General features: G+C 38.3%; 1 protein-coding gene across 1 annotated transcript; it reads left to right on the top strand.

Annotated features, from left to right (window-relative positions):
* The first annotated feature begins 5,323 nt into the window (after positions 1-5,323).
* On the top strand, positions 5,324-15,768 carry LOC134323063 (uncharacterized). Its single transcript, XM_063004481.1, has 2 exons — positions 5,324-5,363; positions 13,426-15,768. The coding sequence occupies exon 2, from the start codon at positions 13,977-13,979 to the stop codon at positions 14,760-14,762; it is 786 nt and encodes a 261-aa protein (XP_062860551.1). The 5' UTR covers positions 5,324-5,363; positions 13,426-13,976; the 3' UTR covers positions 14,763-15,768.
* Positions 15,769-16,460: the final 692 nt, after the last annotated feature.

Genomic DNA, 16,460 nt, shown 5'->3' with positions numbered 1-16,460 from the left:
CCCTGTATGACATAGAGACAACATTTTTTCCCCACTGATTACTTGTCTTATGCCCTGCATCAAAGCCTTAGGAACCACATCGCTCCGCCCAATTAGAAGTTGAGCTAATTTCCATTATATGCAAAATCACACATTGTTTTAAGCGTAAACTAGTTTCTGGACTTTAACCAAACATACACAAATGTGGGATCAAAGAAATCCTGAGAATTTGAACTTTAATAATTATCATAAAAATAATAATGTTGCAATTCTATACAATGTTGTTGACAGACGTCAATCAAAAACATGGGTGGAGCAAGTCAATCATAAAGCATACATACTGCTCTAACTCAGAAAGCATTTCACAGATTGTCACCAAACTTCAAATCACATAGCATAGGGGGTTCGTAAGCTATGACAAAATATGTAACTGCAGTAGTAGCTGGCCCTATGACATGACAGATAATGTTACACAAAGATTCGACATGAAATTTGGCATTGTGCTTCTGTGTCCTATCCTACTTCAGGAATGGTCCCATTGGTCTACATTAGGTTAATCAACACTTGAGCCCCAGAAATGATTGCTTGTAGCAGTAATTTAATCAGTTTAATGTTCATCAGTTCTAATCAGTCTGATCAGTTTGAACAGCAACTAGACCTTTTGACAAACTGAGACACATTAACTGTAGATGGACAAAACATATACAGAAGTGACTGCATCTTTTAACCTGCATGAGTGCAGCAGTAGGCTTACATATTTTATGGCTATTTTAAGCATTTAATTTAATACCAGACAAGTTGATCTTTTAAATAATCACATCAGTTAGATAACAAATTTAAGTGCAATTTAAAATTTCTATAAACATGGTCCTGTCTGATACATAAGGGGTTTTAATTAATCAAAAGTTGTTCATAGACTGGTCATCATATCGGAAGTGTAGGTTAGTGTGCTGTGTCTAACCTACTATTTCTATATGGCTGGGATATGTAAAGAAATAATTTTGTTGAACTGTGTATATATGACAAATAAAGGTGTTCAGTTCTATAAGGCATTCTATTCTATTAATAATTGACTTCAGCTATTTTATACAACTTCAGCTATAAATTATACAAACATAAATTATATTCCTTTGACCCTATTGGTGTAGACCTCAGTGGTCTGCACATAAAAAAATTGTTTTTGCTTAAAATAGAAAGTGAATGTGTCGTCTTTAACTTCATGCCTTTTGGAGATCATTTCATCTTCAACCTGCTTAACTGTTCACAGTAACAGTAATTTTGACCAGGGGTGCCCAAACTTTTGCATGACAGTGTATAATTGAACTGTAATATATCACTGATAGATGCTGTTTAGACATTTGATAGACACAAATGCTGTTTGTATGTGCAGCTAAAGTTAAAGGTCTTTTAAATAAGTTTAAATAATCACATCAGTTAGATAACAAATTTAAGTGCAATTTAAAATTTCTACAAAGCCTCTGATAAAAACATGGTCCTGTCTGATACATAAGTGGTTTTAATTCATCAAATGTTGTTCATAGACTTGTCATCATATTACAAGTGTAGGTTAGTGTGCTGTGTCTAACCTACTATTTCTATATGGCTGGGGTATGCAAAAAATGAATTTTGTTGAACTGTGCATGTGTATATATGACAAATAAAGGTGTACAGTTCTATAAGGCATTCTATTCTACAGTATTAATAATTGACTTTAGCTATTTTAGCCACACACATTGCTAAGAGGTGTGCATAATAAATTATACAAATATAAATTATATCCCTTTGACCCTATTGGTGTAGACCTCAGTGGTCTGCACAGAGCCCGGACCTAATCCCTATTGAATAGGATATTCAGTGGCATGCAAAAGTTTGGGCACCCCTGGTCAAAATTACTGTTACTGTAAACAGTTAAGCAAGTTGAAGATTAAATTATATTCAAAAGGAATAAAAGTTTAAGATATAACACACTTTTTCAATATCAGTGTAGTATTTTGATTTTGTACAATTTTAGAGTGAAAAAAGGAAAGGAGTACCTTGCAAAAGTATGGGAACCCTAGGAGATTTGAGCACTCGGATAACTTTGACAGAGGTCTCAGACTTAATTAGTCTGTTAGGGTTATGGCTTTTTCACAATCATTGTTAGGAAAGGCCAGATGATGCAAATTTCATAGCTTTATAAGCTACCAGACTCCTCTAATCATGTCCTAAAAAACAGCAGCCATGGATTCTTCTAAGCAGCTGCCTTGCACTTTGAAAATGAAAATGGAAATACCAAATAGCACCAACTACCATTACATATTTGCACAATCATGTTAAAACTGATCTCTGATGGTCTTTTTGTCTTTTATACTTCACAGGGCAAAAGCCTCCTTCAAGAATCATGTCAATCAAGAAACAAACAAAAACCATCTGCATCATTATCGCAATTTTTGTGTTTATCTTCTGGTATTACTACTACATTACAGGACGTAACATGGACTATAAAAAACCATTTATTATATACCCTAAAATAAAAAAACCAAAGGCTGCATGTGGCATACGAGTGGAAAATAATCCCATAATTAAAGTCGACAATTTCAAAACATACCTGGTCGGCTCCTACATAGAGCACCGTCTAGAGGTGAAAACCATAAAGACAAGTTATGCTATAGTGCTTCGTAGTGAAAAGGCAGAGTATCAGTGTTTCCTCGGCTGCAAAGAAACCAACATCTCTGTACCTGCCATGTACAGCATTCACTCCGACCACTTTGGTTTTGATTATGGAACGGCTGATATCACCTGCCAGGTGCCTGAAACGTGCACAACACCAATGCACGTAGCTATCACTTCTCCATCACCTCTAGGTAAAGCCTCACAGAATGTCCACGTCCTTCAACCGGTCAGAAATCAACAGACTTGTGATGACTTCCCTTATGATTTTACTGTCTGTATTTCCGCCATGTTTAATTACACTAATGTTTTGGGACTGGTGCAGGCCATGGAAATGTTCAAGATACTTGGTGTCCAGAGGGTGGCCATTTACAAGACAAGCTGTGATCCTGCTGTGCAGAAAGTGTTAGACTATTATGTCAAGCAGAACTTTGTGGAGATCATCCCCTGGACCATATCATCTTACCTCAAAGTGTCCAGAGGCTGGCAGAAGAGGGATTCACCAGGCGAGCTGCATTACTTTGGGCAAATTGCGGCACTGAATGACTGTGTGTATCGCTACATGTACCAGAGTCGCTATGTAGCCCTGCAGGACTTGGATGAATTTATTCTTCCTGTAAAGCTAAAGAACTGGGCAGAACTCCTTTCTAAACTGGAAAGGAAATATGGTCGAAACAAGGGATTTGAGTTTGAGAATAATTTTTTCCCACTTTCCATAAATGACACAAACACAAATTATTCACCAGATTTATGGAAGAAGGTCGTGGGGATAAACATTTTAGAACACATCTACAGATTAAGCAATCAAGATCTCAAGTATGAAAAATTTAAAGTCATTACAAATCCTCGCTTAGTGTTTTCACCATCAGTGCATGGTTTCCTGAAGTCAGTGAACGGTCTTGCTTGGGTAGACTGTAGCATTGCCAGAATGTATCACTTTCGAAATCTTTCAAGTAAAGAATTATCAACACATTCTCACATAAAAGATGAACATATAAGGGACTATGCAGACATGCTGATCCCTGCTGTTTCTCAACTGCTTCAGCAAGCACTGGGCATTAACTAAAATCTTAAGACGGTGTCTTCAACATGCATTTTGAGTAATGCTTCTTAGCCTGTCTTATTTTTAAATCAAACATAATTTTTATTTTATTTTATATAATTTCATTTTGCTTCATTGGGAAACAGGGTGCCATTTTAAAGCCCGGCTTCAGCATTTAACGACATAGCTAGTATGTTTGTGAAGACGCCCAGCAGGCCAATAACACTGAGGAGATTTGAACCACCATAACAGACCACTGTGCCACCTGAGAAAAACCTAAATAAAAAAAATCAATCAATTATTTGTACAAAGGAAAACATGTGTCCAGCCTGAGTGATATTGCCCCTATTCCAAAGAAATGATTAAACATCCAGTTATGCTTAAAACAGCCTTTACTCCTCTGAGAAGACTTTCCACAAAATTTTACTGTGTCTTTGGACTGTGGGAGGAAACCAAAGCACCCGGAGGAAACCCACACAAACATGGGGAGAACATGCAAATTTCACACAGAATGGAACCAGACCGCTAGACCAGAAAATCAAACCCAGGACCTTTTTGTCACCGGCTATGTAAGCTTTTCTTTCTATTTAAAAAAAAAACCAGGACTCATCACTGCCTCTGCAGTTTGGTCTTTCCTGTCTTTCCTGTACCATCTTAGTTCCCTCAGCAAAAAAAATCAGGGTGGGAGTACACCATACTGTTAAATACTTAACTTACCATTACAAATTGTTTTTAGTAGTAGTGAGGTTGATTGTAACAAAGGAACATCAACTCATATTTCACATGAATTCATGAATCATTAACTTATTTACTGACCTTTACTTTATTCTGCGAATAGCTCCAGAGAACTGAGAGAGAGAACATGCAAACTCCACACAGAAAAGGTCCTTCCTTCTGTAAGGCAACAGCTCTACACACCGCGCCACCCATTATTATTATTATACATAATTTCACCAATACTGATAATAATAATAAAATTTATTTATTTATTGATTGATTGATTTGTGGAAAAGGTCATCCAGCACCAACTGGGCCTGAGAGAAAGTATTCACCCCCTTACCTAGCCACTCAAAAAAACTAATTTAATATTTAAATGTAAAAAAAAATTGTAAATTTTTTTTTTACAAATGATAAAAATATTAAAACGAAAATCCTGGTGACCATATTTTGGTTGTCCAAAAAGAGGACACTTGGCTGGATGGCAGCATGGGCCTGATGGGCACCTACACTGGGTTGCACTGTGTATAGATGCGTGATTGGCTTTATTAACTAATACCATTACAAAAGCTTCTTTTGACTAACTGGGCAAAAATCCTCACATTTACTCCCCAAAAATGTGTGCAAAGCCTTTTCAGTGGTACCAAACTCACCAAAACAAAACAAATGTAGAAAAGCTCAGCTGCGTGTTAAAGTAAACAACAAAAAGTAAACATATAAAGCTAATAAGAATTAAACAGATTTATTAAGGACATTTTATATGTATTAAAGGGGCTTTTAGAAAAGCATATTTGATCTGGAATTACACTATAATGTACAGTATTGTCCTGTTAAACACGGACAGCCCCTCTGGTAAATAGGAGGGGCATAGAAAGAGGCGTCTTCAGATTATATCAGATGTGTCAACGTCCTGTGTGTGTGTGTTTCACTGCGTGTGTTTGTTACAGAGTATGAAAACGGACGCTACACATTTCAGGTATTATATTTGTTTATTGCGCTTTATTTACAGTTTAATTTCTGATTTATTAAACGTTACGCTGGTGGAATTCACAGCCTACACTTACGTTTCTCCCCCGGTAGTTCATAAACACTTTTGGTTTTGGGTGTAACGGTTTCTTTTTGGTTCGTCACAGGAAACCAGTTTATTTTAGTTAAGGGAACTTCTGCTCCATGACCAATAACATGAAAATTTACCCGAAGCTCAAAAAATAAATAAAATACATGAAAAATAAGGTTAAAAGTAAATGTTTCTAAACATTTGTGGGATTCCTGGTGGTTTTTTTTGCACCTCTAAAACACACAAAAACACCTAAATTTCTCTTAAAGGTCCAGATGTGCAAGTAAAGATAAAACCTAATAAAAACAAGCAGAACTTCTTACTGTTAATGTAATAAATCTGAAGTATCGAGGCTAACAGTGGCCTTGCAACATACTAATGCCTAAATACACGTTTTTACAATCTATACAGATCCATATTTTGTTGATATTTAAAGGTCTGATGTCAGATAGCATTAGCTGTAAGTTTAAAGTGAATTTATGTACTGTAAGTATATTAAAAGTTTATATTAAAAAAGCACAGGTGGTTGAATATGTGTCCCTTCATATACTGTATACAGTGTTCACAGTAAAAAACAAAAAAAGCTTTTTTTTTTCTTGAATTTAATACAGTATTTGTAATTGTGAAAAGCAAACCCTAATTTTTTAAACTTTTACAAAAAGAAAATGAAGAATTTCTGACTGTCAGGGACTGGAAGGTACTTAAAATAAATTAAGCTAAAATTAAAGCTTAAATCAAACTTAAGCTGACTTGTACTTATTTACTTATTTACAGTTTTCAGCAGATTTGTGTTCTTCGACTGTTGTTTACTTAAACTAGATAAATGAAATGTTTATAGAAGCACCTCTGTAAGTTGCTCTGGATAAGAGCGTCTGCTAAATGCCGAAAATGTAAATGTAAATAAATAGGATTTACACAAATCATACAAACACAATATTAAATTGAGCTGAAAGTTGTAATTAGCAAAAAAATAATTGGAGTTCTTCATTGTTCAGTCCAGTCTGTGATAAAGTCCGTTGTAAGTTCTGGACATTTTTGGTGCAAACATGCCAGGTTTCCATCCCATCTAACCACTAGTCTTTATAGTATAGCTGGATGAATTTTTTTGTTCAGTGTATGTATTAAGATAATTCTAGTCCTTGTTGTTATTCTGAGTGAGGGTCTGAATAGCTTGCAGGAAAAACTTTCTGATTCTCTGTGTTGGCCTTCAGGAAGTAAAATCGCTTCCCAGACCGCAAAAGAAACAGTAGTCCATTGTTAGGATGGATATTGTCCTTTATTAAATTCCTGGCCATGGACCTACACCATTGCCTATACTTGAACCCCAGGTAATGAAGCGGATGTGCTCAGCTGATCGCACCACCCTCTGTAGAGCCTGTCTGTCCTGTTTGGTGCTGTTCCCTAACCAGGATGTGATGTTTATTGTGATAATGCCTCCAGTGCTGCAGGTGTAGAGGTTCCTTAGCACATAGGAAGGCAGATTGAAGTCCCTAAGCATCTATAGTGATATAGACACTGACAGGCCCTCTTTGCCAGGGTGGTGGTGTGGCAGGACCATGACAGGTCCTTCAAGGACTATATTTCAACTGTTAAGTGGTCTGTGATCATTGTTGTCTGATTCTCCTCTTCATTGTGCACCAGACATTTCCAGAGAAGATCTTAACTGCAGACAGGCCAGTCAAGCACACTCGTTGTGTATCTACACTAGAGTGCCATGCTGTTGTTGTGTGTAAGAAAGGAGGCAGAGATTAAAGCTCTTGGTTGTTATGACAGATTTAATTACTGCCCTAACTGCAGATATATCCATGTTTACCCAGTAGCTATTTTGTAGCCATTGTCTGCTTATGAACGTGAACACGTCTCTTATTTGAATTGTGTGTTCTCTTGTCTTTCACATGTTGAAGAATTCATTGTCTGTTCTACCACCACCATCCTGTACTGGGTCATGGTGGGTACAATTTACCAAGCAAAAGGTCACCAATCCATCACAAGGCAAACACACACACACACCTAGGGTAATTTTTGTACCTCCAATTGGACTGACTGCATGTCTTTGGACTGTGGGAGGAAACCGGAGCACCCGGAGGAAACCCACACAGAAATGGGGAGAACATGCAAACTCCACACAGGACGCGAACCGCCCCATGCCACCCTGTTAAAGAATGACTAAGATAATTTTACTCTTTTCAGTGTAGTTACAGTTCTTTTTACACCAAACCTTGATGGTTCCAAATAATTTGTCAGGAGGTGGCATCTAAGGGTAGTTTTGGAAACTTTGTTTTCCACATGATCCTTGTTTGTTCCGTTACTAGCTAACAGTGATTCTTGGGGATTTTTGTTCTTTTCTGCTTTTTCTACCATTCTCCAGACTATTCTTGGGGCCAAAACAAACTTGTGTCCTCATCTAAACACTTTTGCTACATTTCTAGTTAACTGGAACTTTTTAGTAACTGCCCTCACTGTAGATATTGGCCTGTTTGGGAAAGTACTTATGTAGATGAACACACTTTCTTTGTTTGAACTCTGTTCTCTTGTTATTTACATGAGAATTCGAGTAAGAGAAACAGTAAGTCATGGATTAATAGTTAACAGTTGCTGTAAACCTTGATCAACCTAAAAAATCTAATTTAAATAAGAAACACCACACTTTCATTTTGTTGTAAGAAATTCTAGGGGTGGCAATTGTTAACCTGTTTATTGTTCTTGAACCCCCCAATTTACTCTAAAAAAGGTTGGATTGTTCTTAAATGTCAGTGTGAGAGTAAGCTAATGCACCAGAAGGTGAATTTCTTATCATCCTTTTTAATCATCAGCAAAATTGTGGAAAAGACTAAATATAATGCTCACCTCACTTTTTTACTAACAACTAATACATTATTACAACCTAAATTATTACTCACGCAGAAAACCAATGATGCCACAAAACAGCAACATTTTAAAAGTATTTGTTTATTTAATGCTGTATTTTTACCAACTTAACGTGCATCAGATGTGCTTTCTCTTTAAGTACAGTAGACCCTTGACTTACGAATGTAATTGGTTCCGATGGGCTGTTCTTAAGTCAAAATGTTCGTTAGTTAAACCTATTTTTCCCATAAGAAATCATGTAAATAGAATTAATCCGTGCCAGACCTCCCCCCCCCCCCCCCCATAACCTTTATAATGTCTTAAATGGGCTTTTTTGTTATAAATACAAGTATATTTTCCCTTACATTTTAAGATAATAGTGTAATAAACAATAATGAACAGCAATACACAGTAGTACTGTACATAAAAAACACACATCACATTTATTCTTCCTGAGCAGATTCTTTTAAGCTCTGTTAAATTGGCTGGTTGGTGTATGTAAACAGTTATCTTCAGGTTTTTTCCAAAGATATTTGGGGTTTAAGTGTGGGCTTTGTCTGGGCCACTAAGTGACACTCAGAGACTTAATAATAAATATTAATAATTATTAATAGAAATCACAGACCAAACCATATGTTGTACGAAAAATAATACTTACGTCAACAAGCTCAGTTGGGGATATTCAGCTAGCACTAGAGGTGGGCGATACCGGGAATTTTGGTATCGATCCGATACCAAGTAAATGCAGGGCCAGTATCGCCGATATCGATACCGATACCGATACTTTTTAATATTTAAGCTTCATAGATCAAAAGGATCCAAAAGACCTAGGATAGAATTTCGCCAAACATTGTACGTGACAACAAAATACTTTATTATCACAATCAACATTTTTGTTTAGAAACAATGAAACAGTAACAAAACAAAGTTTGCCTTAACATTAGGAAAATAAATCTTTTTTGAGGTAGAAAAGGAGAAACCACAATACAAAAATAAAATAAAAATTCTCCCCTCACTAGACATCTTTTCTAGTTCTTTCTTTCTTTGTTTCTTTTTTCAAATAGAATTGTTCTTAGGAAAAACAATAAAAAATAAGGAATTTTCTTCCTTTCAGTGCAATTCTGTTTTTTCTTAAATAAACAGAGTGTAAAAAAACCTCACTCAACACAACTTAAAACAAAATCTCCTGAGGTAGAGGGCTGACAAACCACAATACAACAAAAGTAACACACCACAACAAATACTGTAAACAGTTTCAAACTTATTCAGTTTTTTCTGAGGAGAGCGCTGAGTGGGCGGGCCAGGCTGAGCCTACCTGCATGGCTGTTTGGCTGGCGCCGCTGAGCCACGTGATGGTGCAACAACAAAAGACGAGAGGGGGGGTGCGCTGCTCCGTGCTGTGTGACACAGCGCAGCGCTACTCTTACAGACAGAGAGACTTTGATGAATACGCGTGCGCAGCAGTCAGTGCGTGCGGGAGAGAAAAAAAGCTTGAGTATCGATCTTTTTACACGAGTATTGCTCAATATCAATACCAGCGTTGGTATCGATATTATCGATATTTGGATCGATCCGCCCACCTCTAGCTAGCACACCAGCGCAGAGATTCTGAACTTCTCTGTGTTGCCACTGGTCAGCTGTCGTCATCTAGCGGGCATAATTTGCAGTGCCTGCCACGTCTCTGCTGGGGCGGGATGACCAGACTATGTGGGTGGGGTCAGATAGAGAGGCGTCTGTGCAGAGTGCATAGGTGAGAAAGGGTTCTGCTAAGGGCTGCACAGGTGTTGAAGGAGGCGTGAGCAGCAACATACCCACCTCGGCGGCAATCAGGGATCCCCCAGCAGCGGAAGACAAATTAACTATGCTAAATTGAAAGAAAATGCATAAATTAAATAGAAAAAAACAAGCTCATCAAACTTTGAGGTCTGGATCTCCTACCCTGTATGACATAGAGACAAAATTCTTTTTTCCACTGATTACTTGTCTCACGCCCTGCAAAAAAGCCTTAGGAAACACAAAGCTCCACCCACTTAGAATTCGCATTATATGCAAAATCACACATTGTTTTAAGTGTAAACTAGTTTCTGGACTATAACCAAACATACACAAATGTGGGATCAAGGAAACCGTGAGAACTTGAACTTTTAAAATTATTAATTCTTGAGAAAATGAATGAGTAATAATGTTGCAATTCTATAGTGTTGTTGCCAGATGTCAATCACAAACATGAGTGGAGCAAGTCAATCATTAAGCACACATATACTGCTCTAACTCAGCATTTTACAAATTGTCACCAAACTTCAAATCATATAGCAGGGGGTATATAAGGGGGTTCGTAAGCTATGACAAAAAATATGTAACTGCAGTTCTAGGTGGCGCTATAACATGCAAGATAATGTTACACAAAGATTGTCCAATTGACATGAAATTTGGCATTGTGCTTCTGTGTCCTATCCTACTTTGGGAATGGTCCCATACCTTTGGTGCACAGTGGGCTCATTTCTGCTTGAACCCCAGACATTATTGCTTGTATCAGTAATTTAATCAGTTTAATGTTAATCAGTTCTAATCAGTCTGATCAGTTTAAATAGCAACTAGACGTTCAACTGAGACACATTTCAAGGATAATTAAAGAAACCAGGATGCACCTGGGTTCGATCCCTAGGCGGGGCGGTCCGGGTCCTTTCTGTGCGGAGTTTGCATGTTCTCCCCGTGTCTGCGTGGGTTTCCTCCGAGAGCTCTGATTTCCTCCCACAGTTCAAAAACATGCAGTCAAATTAATTGGAGACACTAAATTGCCCTATAGGTGAATGGGTATGTGTGTGTGTGTGTGTGTGTGTGTGTCTGCCCTGCGATGGACTGGCGCCCTATCCAGGGTGTTACTGTGTGCCTTGCGCCCACTGAAAAGCTGGGATACGCTCCAGCACCCCCCCCCCCCCCCACCATAATTGTATAAGCGGTTAAGACAGTGAGTGAGTGAGTGAGTGAGGATGACCACAGTTCAGAGTGCCAAAATGGGTCTGAATACTTTTGTGAATAAAGAATTTCAGTTTACGGGTGATTAACTGTAGATTGACAACACATATACAGTACTGACTGCATCTTTTAACCTGCACGAGGCGGGTTCATACGTGAACCGATCTCCATCGTTCCCCGTCTCATTCAGGCACCATCAATCAGCCAGCAGAGGCCGTAATTGCAGCAGTGGGCTAACATATTTTACGGCTATTTTAAGCACCCAATCATTTGTAAATTAATTTAATACCAGACAAGTCGATGGGCTTTTAAATAATCACATCAGTTAGACAACAAATTTTAGTGCAATTTAAGATTTCTACAAAGCTTCTGATAAAAACATGGTCCTGTCTGATACATAAGTGGTTTTGATTAATCGGAAGTTGCTCATTGACTGATCATCATATCAGAAAAACATGTTCTGTGTCTAGCCTACTATTTGTTTATAGCATTGTGGATAGTTTATAACCTAGGTTTGATCAACCTTTTTATTATATAAGTATGAACTAGCAAGTCTTAAGTCAATAATTCTAATGTTTTTAACTTTTTCTACAGGCAGACATACATGCTAAACAGGCAAAAATATGTGGACACTTTTAATAGCTTAGTGGGTAGGGTTTTGGGCTATCAGCTGAAAGGTTAAGAGTTCAAATCCCAGCTCTGCCATGCAGCCACTGTTTGGCCCTTGAGCAAGGCCCCTAACCCTCTTAGCTCCAGGGGCTCCATACAGTGGCTGACCCTGCTCTCTGACCCCAGCTTCCAAACAAGCTGGGATATGCAAAGAAAGAATTTCGTTATACAGGACACATGTATGTGTATATATGACAATTGAAGGCATCCTGTTCTATTCTATTAATGATTGACTTCAGCTATTTTAGCCACACCCATTATAAAGAGGTGTGCATAATCAATTATACAAATATAAATTATATCCTTTTGACCATTTTGGGAAAAAAAACCTCAGTGGTCTGCACAGAGCCCTGACCTCAACCTTACTAAATAGGAAAAATAATTGCTCCACTTACCATATAGGAGCACTTTGTAGTTCTACAATTACTGACTGTAGTCCATCTGTTTCTTTGCATGCTTAGTTACCCCCCTTCAATGCTGTTCTTTAATGGTCAGGACTCTCCCAGGACCACCACAGAGCAGATATTATTTAGGTGGTGGATCATTCTCAGCACTGCAGTGACACTGACATGGTGGTGGTGTGTTAGTGTGTGTTGTGCTGGTATGAGTGGATAAGACACATTAATGCTGATGGAGTTTTAAACACCTCACTGTCCCTGCTGGACTGAGAATAGTCCACCAACCAAAATATATATAGCCAACAGCGCCCCGTCGGCAGCATCCTGTGACCACTGATGAAGGTCTAGAAAAGGACCGACTCAAACAGCAGCAATAGATGAGCGATAGTGTCTGACATTACACATACAAGGTGGACCAACTAGGTAGGAGTGTCTAATAGAGTGGACAGTGAGTGGACACGTATTTAAAAACTCCAGCAGCACTGCTGTGTCTTATCCACTCATACCAGCACAACACACACTAACACACCACCACTATGACATTGTTACTGCAGTGCTGAGAATGATCCACCACCCAAATAATATCTGCTCTCTGGTGGTCCTGGGAGAGTCCTGACCATTAAAGAACAGCATGAAAGGGGGCTAACTAAGCATGCAAAGAAACAGATGGACTACAGTCAGTAATTGTAGAACTACAAAGTGCTTCTATATGGTAAGTGGAGCAATTAATTAAGGGTTTATCGACCGTCTACAATGTATTCTTTAGTGAGATTATTTTGACAGGTTTGAGCATAAACACCACCCAAACACTGTGAACAAGCAAGATGGGTACCTTTGATTAGGTACATTGTAGCTACTCCTGACTATTGAAGGCACTCATGTGTACAAGTAGTTTCTTGCACTTGAAGGTTCCTCTATTATTACTATTACCTAAACCAAATGCATAATATATTATTTCATAAAAAAATATTCTGGCACAGACTGGAACAAACTAGTTGTTTTTCAGCAAATAGCACCAACTACCATTACATATTTGCACAATCATGTTAAAACTGCTCTCTGATGATCTTTTTGTCTTTTATACTTCACAGGGCAAAAGCCTCCTTCAAGAATCATGTCAGCAAAAACCATCTGCATCATTATCGCAATTTACTACTACATTACAGGACGTAACACGGACTATGCAAAACCATTTATTATGTACCCTAAAATAAAAAAACCAGAGTTTCCGACTGCATGTGGCATACGAGTGGAAAATAATCCCATGATTAAAGTCGACAATCTCAAAACATACCTGCTCGGCTCCTACATAGAGCACCGCCTAGAAGTGAAAACTTTAAAGACAATTGCTATAGTGCTTCGTAGTGAAAAGGCAGAGTATCAGTGTTTCCTCTGCTGCAACGGAACCAACATCTCTGTACCTGCCACGTACAGCATTCACTCTGACCACTTTGGTTATGATTATGGAACGGCTGATATCACCTGTCAGGTGCCTGAAACGTGCACAACACCAATGCACGTGGCTATCACCTCTCCATCACCTCCAGGTGAAGCCTCACAGAATGTCAAAGTCATTCAACCGGTCAGAAATCAACAGACTCGTGATAATTTTACTTAGAATTTTACTGTCTGTATTTCTGTCATGTATGATTACACCAACGTTTTGGAACTGGTGCAGACCATGGAAATGTTCAAGATACTCGGCATCCAGAGGGTGGCCATTTACAAGACGAACTGCGATCCTACTGTGCAGAAAGTGTTAGACTATTATGTCATGCAGAAATTTGTGGAGATCATCCCCTGGACCATATCATCTCACCTCAAAGTGTCCAGAGGCTGGAAGAATTGGGAGTCACCAGGCGAGCTGCATTACTTCGGGCAAATCCCGGCACTGAATGACTGTGTGTATCGCTACATGTACCAGAGTCGCTATGTAGCCCTGCAGGACTTGGATGAAATAATCCTTCCTGTTCCTGTAAGTCTAGAGAACTGGACAGAACTCCTGCGTGAACTGGAAAGGAAATACGGTCGAAATGTGGGATTTGAGTTTGAGAATAATTTTTTCCCACTCACCATCAAGGAAACAAACCCAGATTATTCACCAGATTCATGGAAGAATGTCGTGGGGGTAAACATTTTAAAATATATGAAGAAATTAAGAATTGACCCCTCCAAATTCAACAACTTTAAAGTCATTGTTAATCCTCGCTTAGTGTATAGGTCTACTGTACATGGTTTGCTGCAGTCTGTAGGAGGTACCATCCGTGTGGACTCTAATATTGCTCACTTGTACCGTTTTAGGAACATAACATTTAATGTACCGGAAAATTCCCTCATACAGGACACACGGCTTAGGGACTATGCAGGCAGGCTGATCCCTGCCATTTCTAATGTCCTCACAGAAGTGCTGGATGTTCAAAGAATTTAAAATTTCAGCAATCATATTTCTGTTGTGTCTTGAGGTAAGATGTGAGTCAACCTTTCCACATTAATTATTACATAATAATTCACTAGAGGTCACAAAACAGGAAACGGCATGGACTCCAAGTTTGCTTGTGGCGAACAAGAGCAGCTAAAAGAAGAAAAACGAATAAATCTAAACAAATTTTAAATGCTGAAATTGACACATTAGCTAAATCCCTTTGATATGTGAAGAATTTAGTATAATTTGCACCAGGCTTGGCAAAACAATAATTTTTACACAGTTTTAATTATTAAACACAAGAAGTACAGTACCTAATACTGGTGACACTTGTAAGAAGTAATAAATACTGAGCAATGTGTCCATAAAATTCAATCTATATCATCATTACCAGACGTTCAGGGGCTTTAACCATGAAGATAATTTAAGTTTAGAAGCACTTTAATGAGTAGTGTTTTGAAATGTTTTTTATGCATTTTCTCCCCATTTTACTCCAGATTTAGTGCACTCAATTTTGTCTTCCGCTGCTGAGAGATACCAGATTTCGGGGAGAGCATGTCGCTGTACACGCCTCTTCCGACACGTGTACAGCTCTCCTCTTCTCGCCCCTGCATTCTGCACAGGTTTCTCTTCTGCCAATCAGGGTCCTTACACAGCGTATGATGAACCACCCACCCACACATAGTCCTGCCCCCACCCTGGCCAGTTACTATCTGCTGCAGGCACTGCCAAGTATGCCCGCCAGATGGCGCCCAGCCGACCAGTGGTTTCGGGTTCGAAACTCGGTGCTGGCATGCTAGCGGAATATCCCGCTGCACCACCTGGACGCCGACCATTTGAACCTTATGCATATGATAATGTTGTTACCTATTGATTATGTTAAAAAAAGTGTGTGTGTGTTTGTCTGCAGTCATAAAACCACACACTGCTTCTTTCAATTTACTATTTGATTGAATCCTGTGATAATGCTAAGGTTTTTTTTTTAAATTTAAATAAAGATTTTATATATGTGTGTGTGTTTGTGTTTTTACCTTGTGATGGACTGGCAACCTGTCCAAGTGGTTTCTCACCTAGGAGGTTAAAGCGGTGCAACAGACAATAAATGAATGAACGAAAGTTATTAGTGATACATTTTATTTTACTGACAGCTAAAGCCAAAAAACATTTTTAGTATTTAGCAGATGCCTTTATCCAAAGCGATTTACATTACAGTTACTAGTTGTAGTACTAGTAACAGTATTATTGTTCTTATTATTATTATTATTAGTAGTAGTTGTAGTAGTAGTAGCAATAGTAGTAGTAACAGTATTATTGCTATTAGTAGTAGTTGTAGTAGGAGCAGTAGCAGTAACAGTATTATTGTTAGTAGTAGTAGTTGTAGTAGTAGTAGTAGTATTGCTATTAGCAGTTGTAGTAGTTGTAGTAGTAGTAGTATTGCTATTAGCAGTTGTAGTAGTAGTAACAGTATTATTGTTATTAGCAGAAGTATTATTAGTAGTAGTATTAACAGGCTTACCCTTTACACTGGCCAATCAGCAGCATAATAACTATGCTACTGGGGCTTGACCTAGGAATTGACATAAACAGTGTGAGCAGCACTTAGTATGACACAGCACATTTTATGACAGATTTAATGTCAAAATTATCTTCAGGATTTTGAATGTGGAAAAAAAAAACATTGGCTAGGTGAATTTTCTCAGTGAA

This window comes from Trichomycterus rosablanca, chromosome 11, assembly GCF_030014385.1.
Source record: "Trichomycterus rosablanca isolate fTriRos1 chromosome 11, fTriRos1.hap1, whole genome shotgun sequence".
Lineage (NCBI taxonomy): Eukaryota > Metazoa > Chordata > Actinopteri > Siluriformes > Trichomycteridae > Trichomycterus > Trichomycterus rosablanca.
This window is presented reverse-complemented; position numbering and strand designations above follow the sequence as displayed.

What these genes read in the sequence shown, in the direction of transcription:
- LOC134323063 (XM_063004481.1), top strand. Translation starts at nt 13,977, where the DNA reads ATGTATGATTACACCAACGTTTTGGAACTGGTGCAGACCATGGAAATG.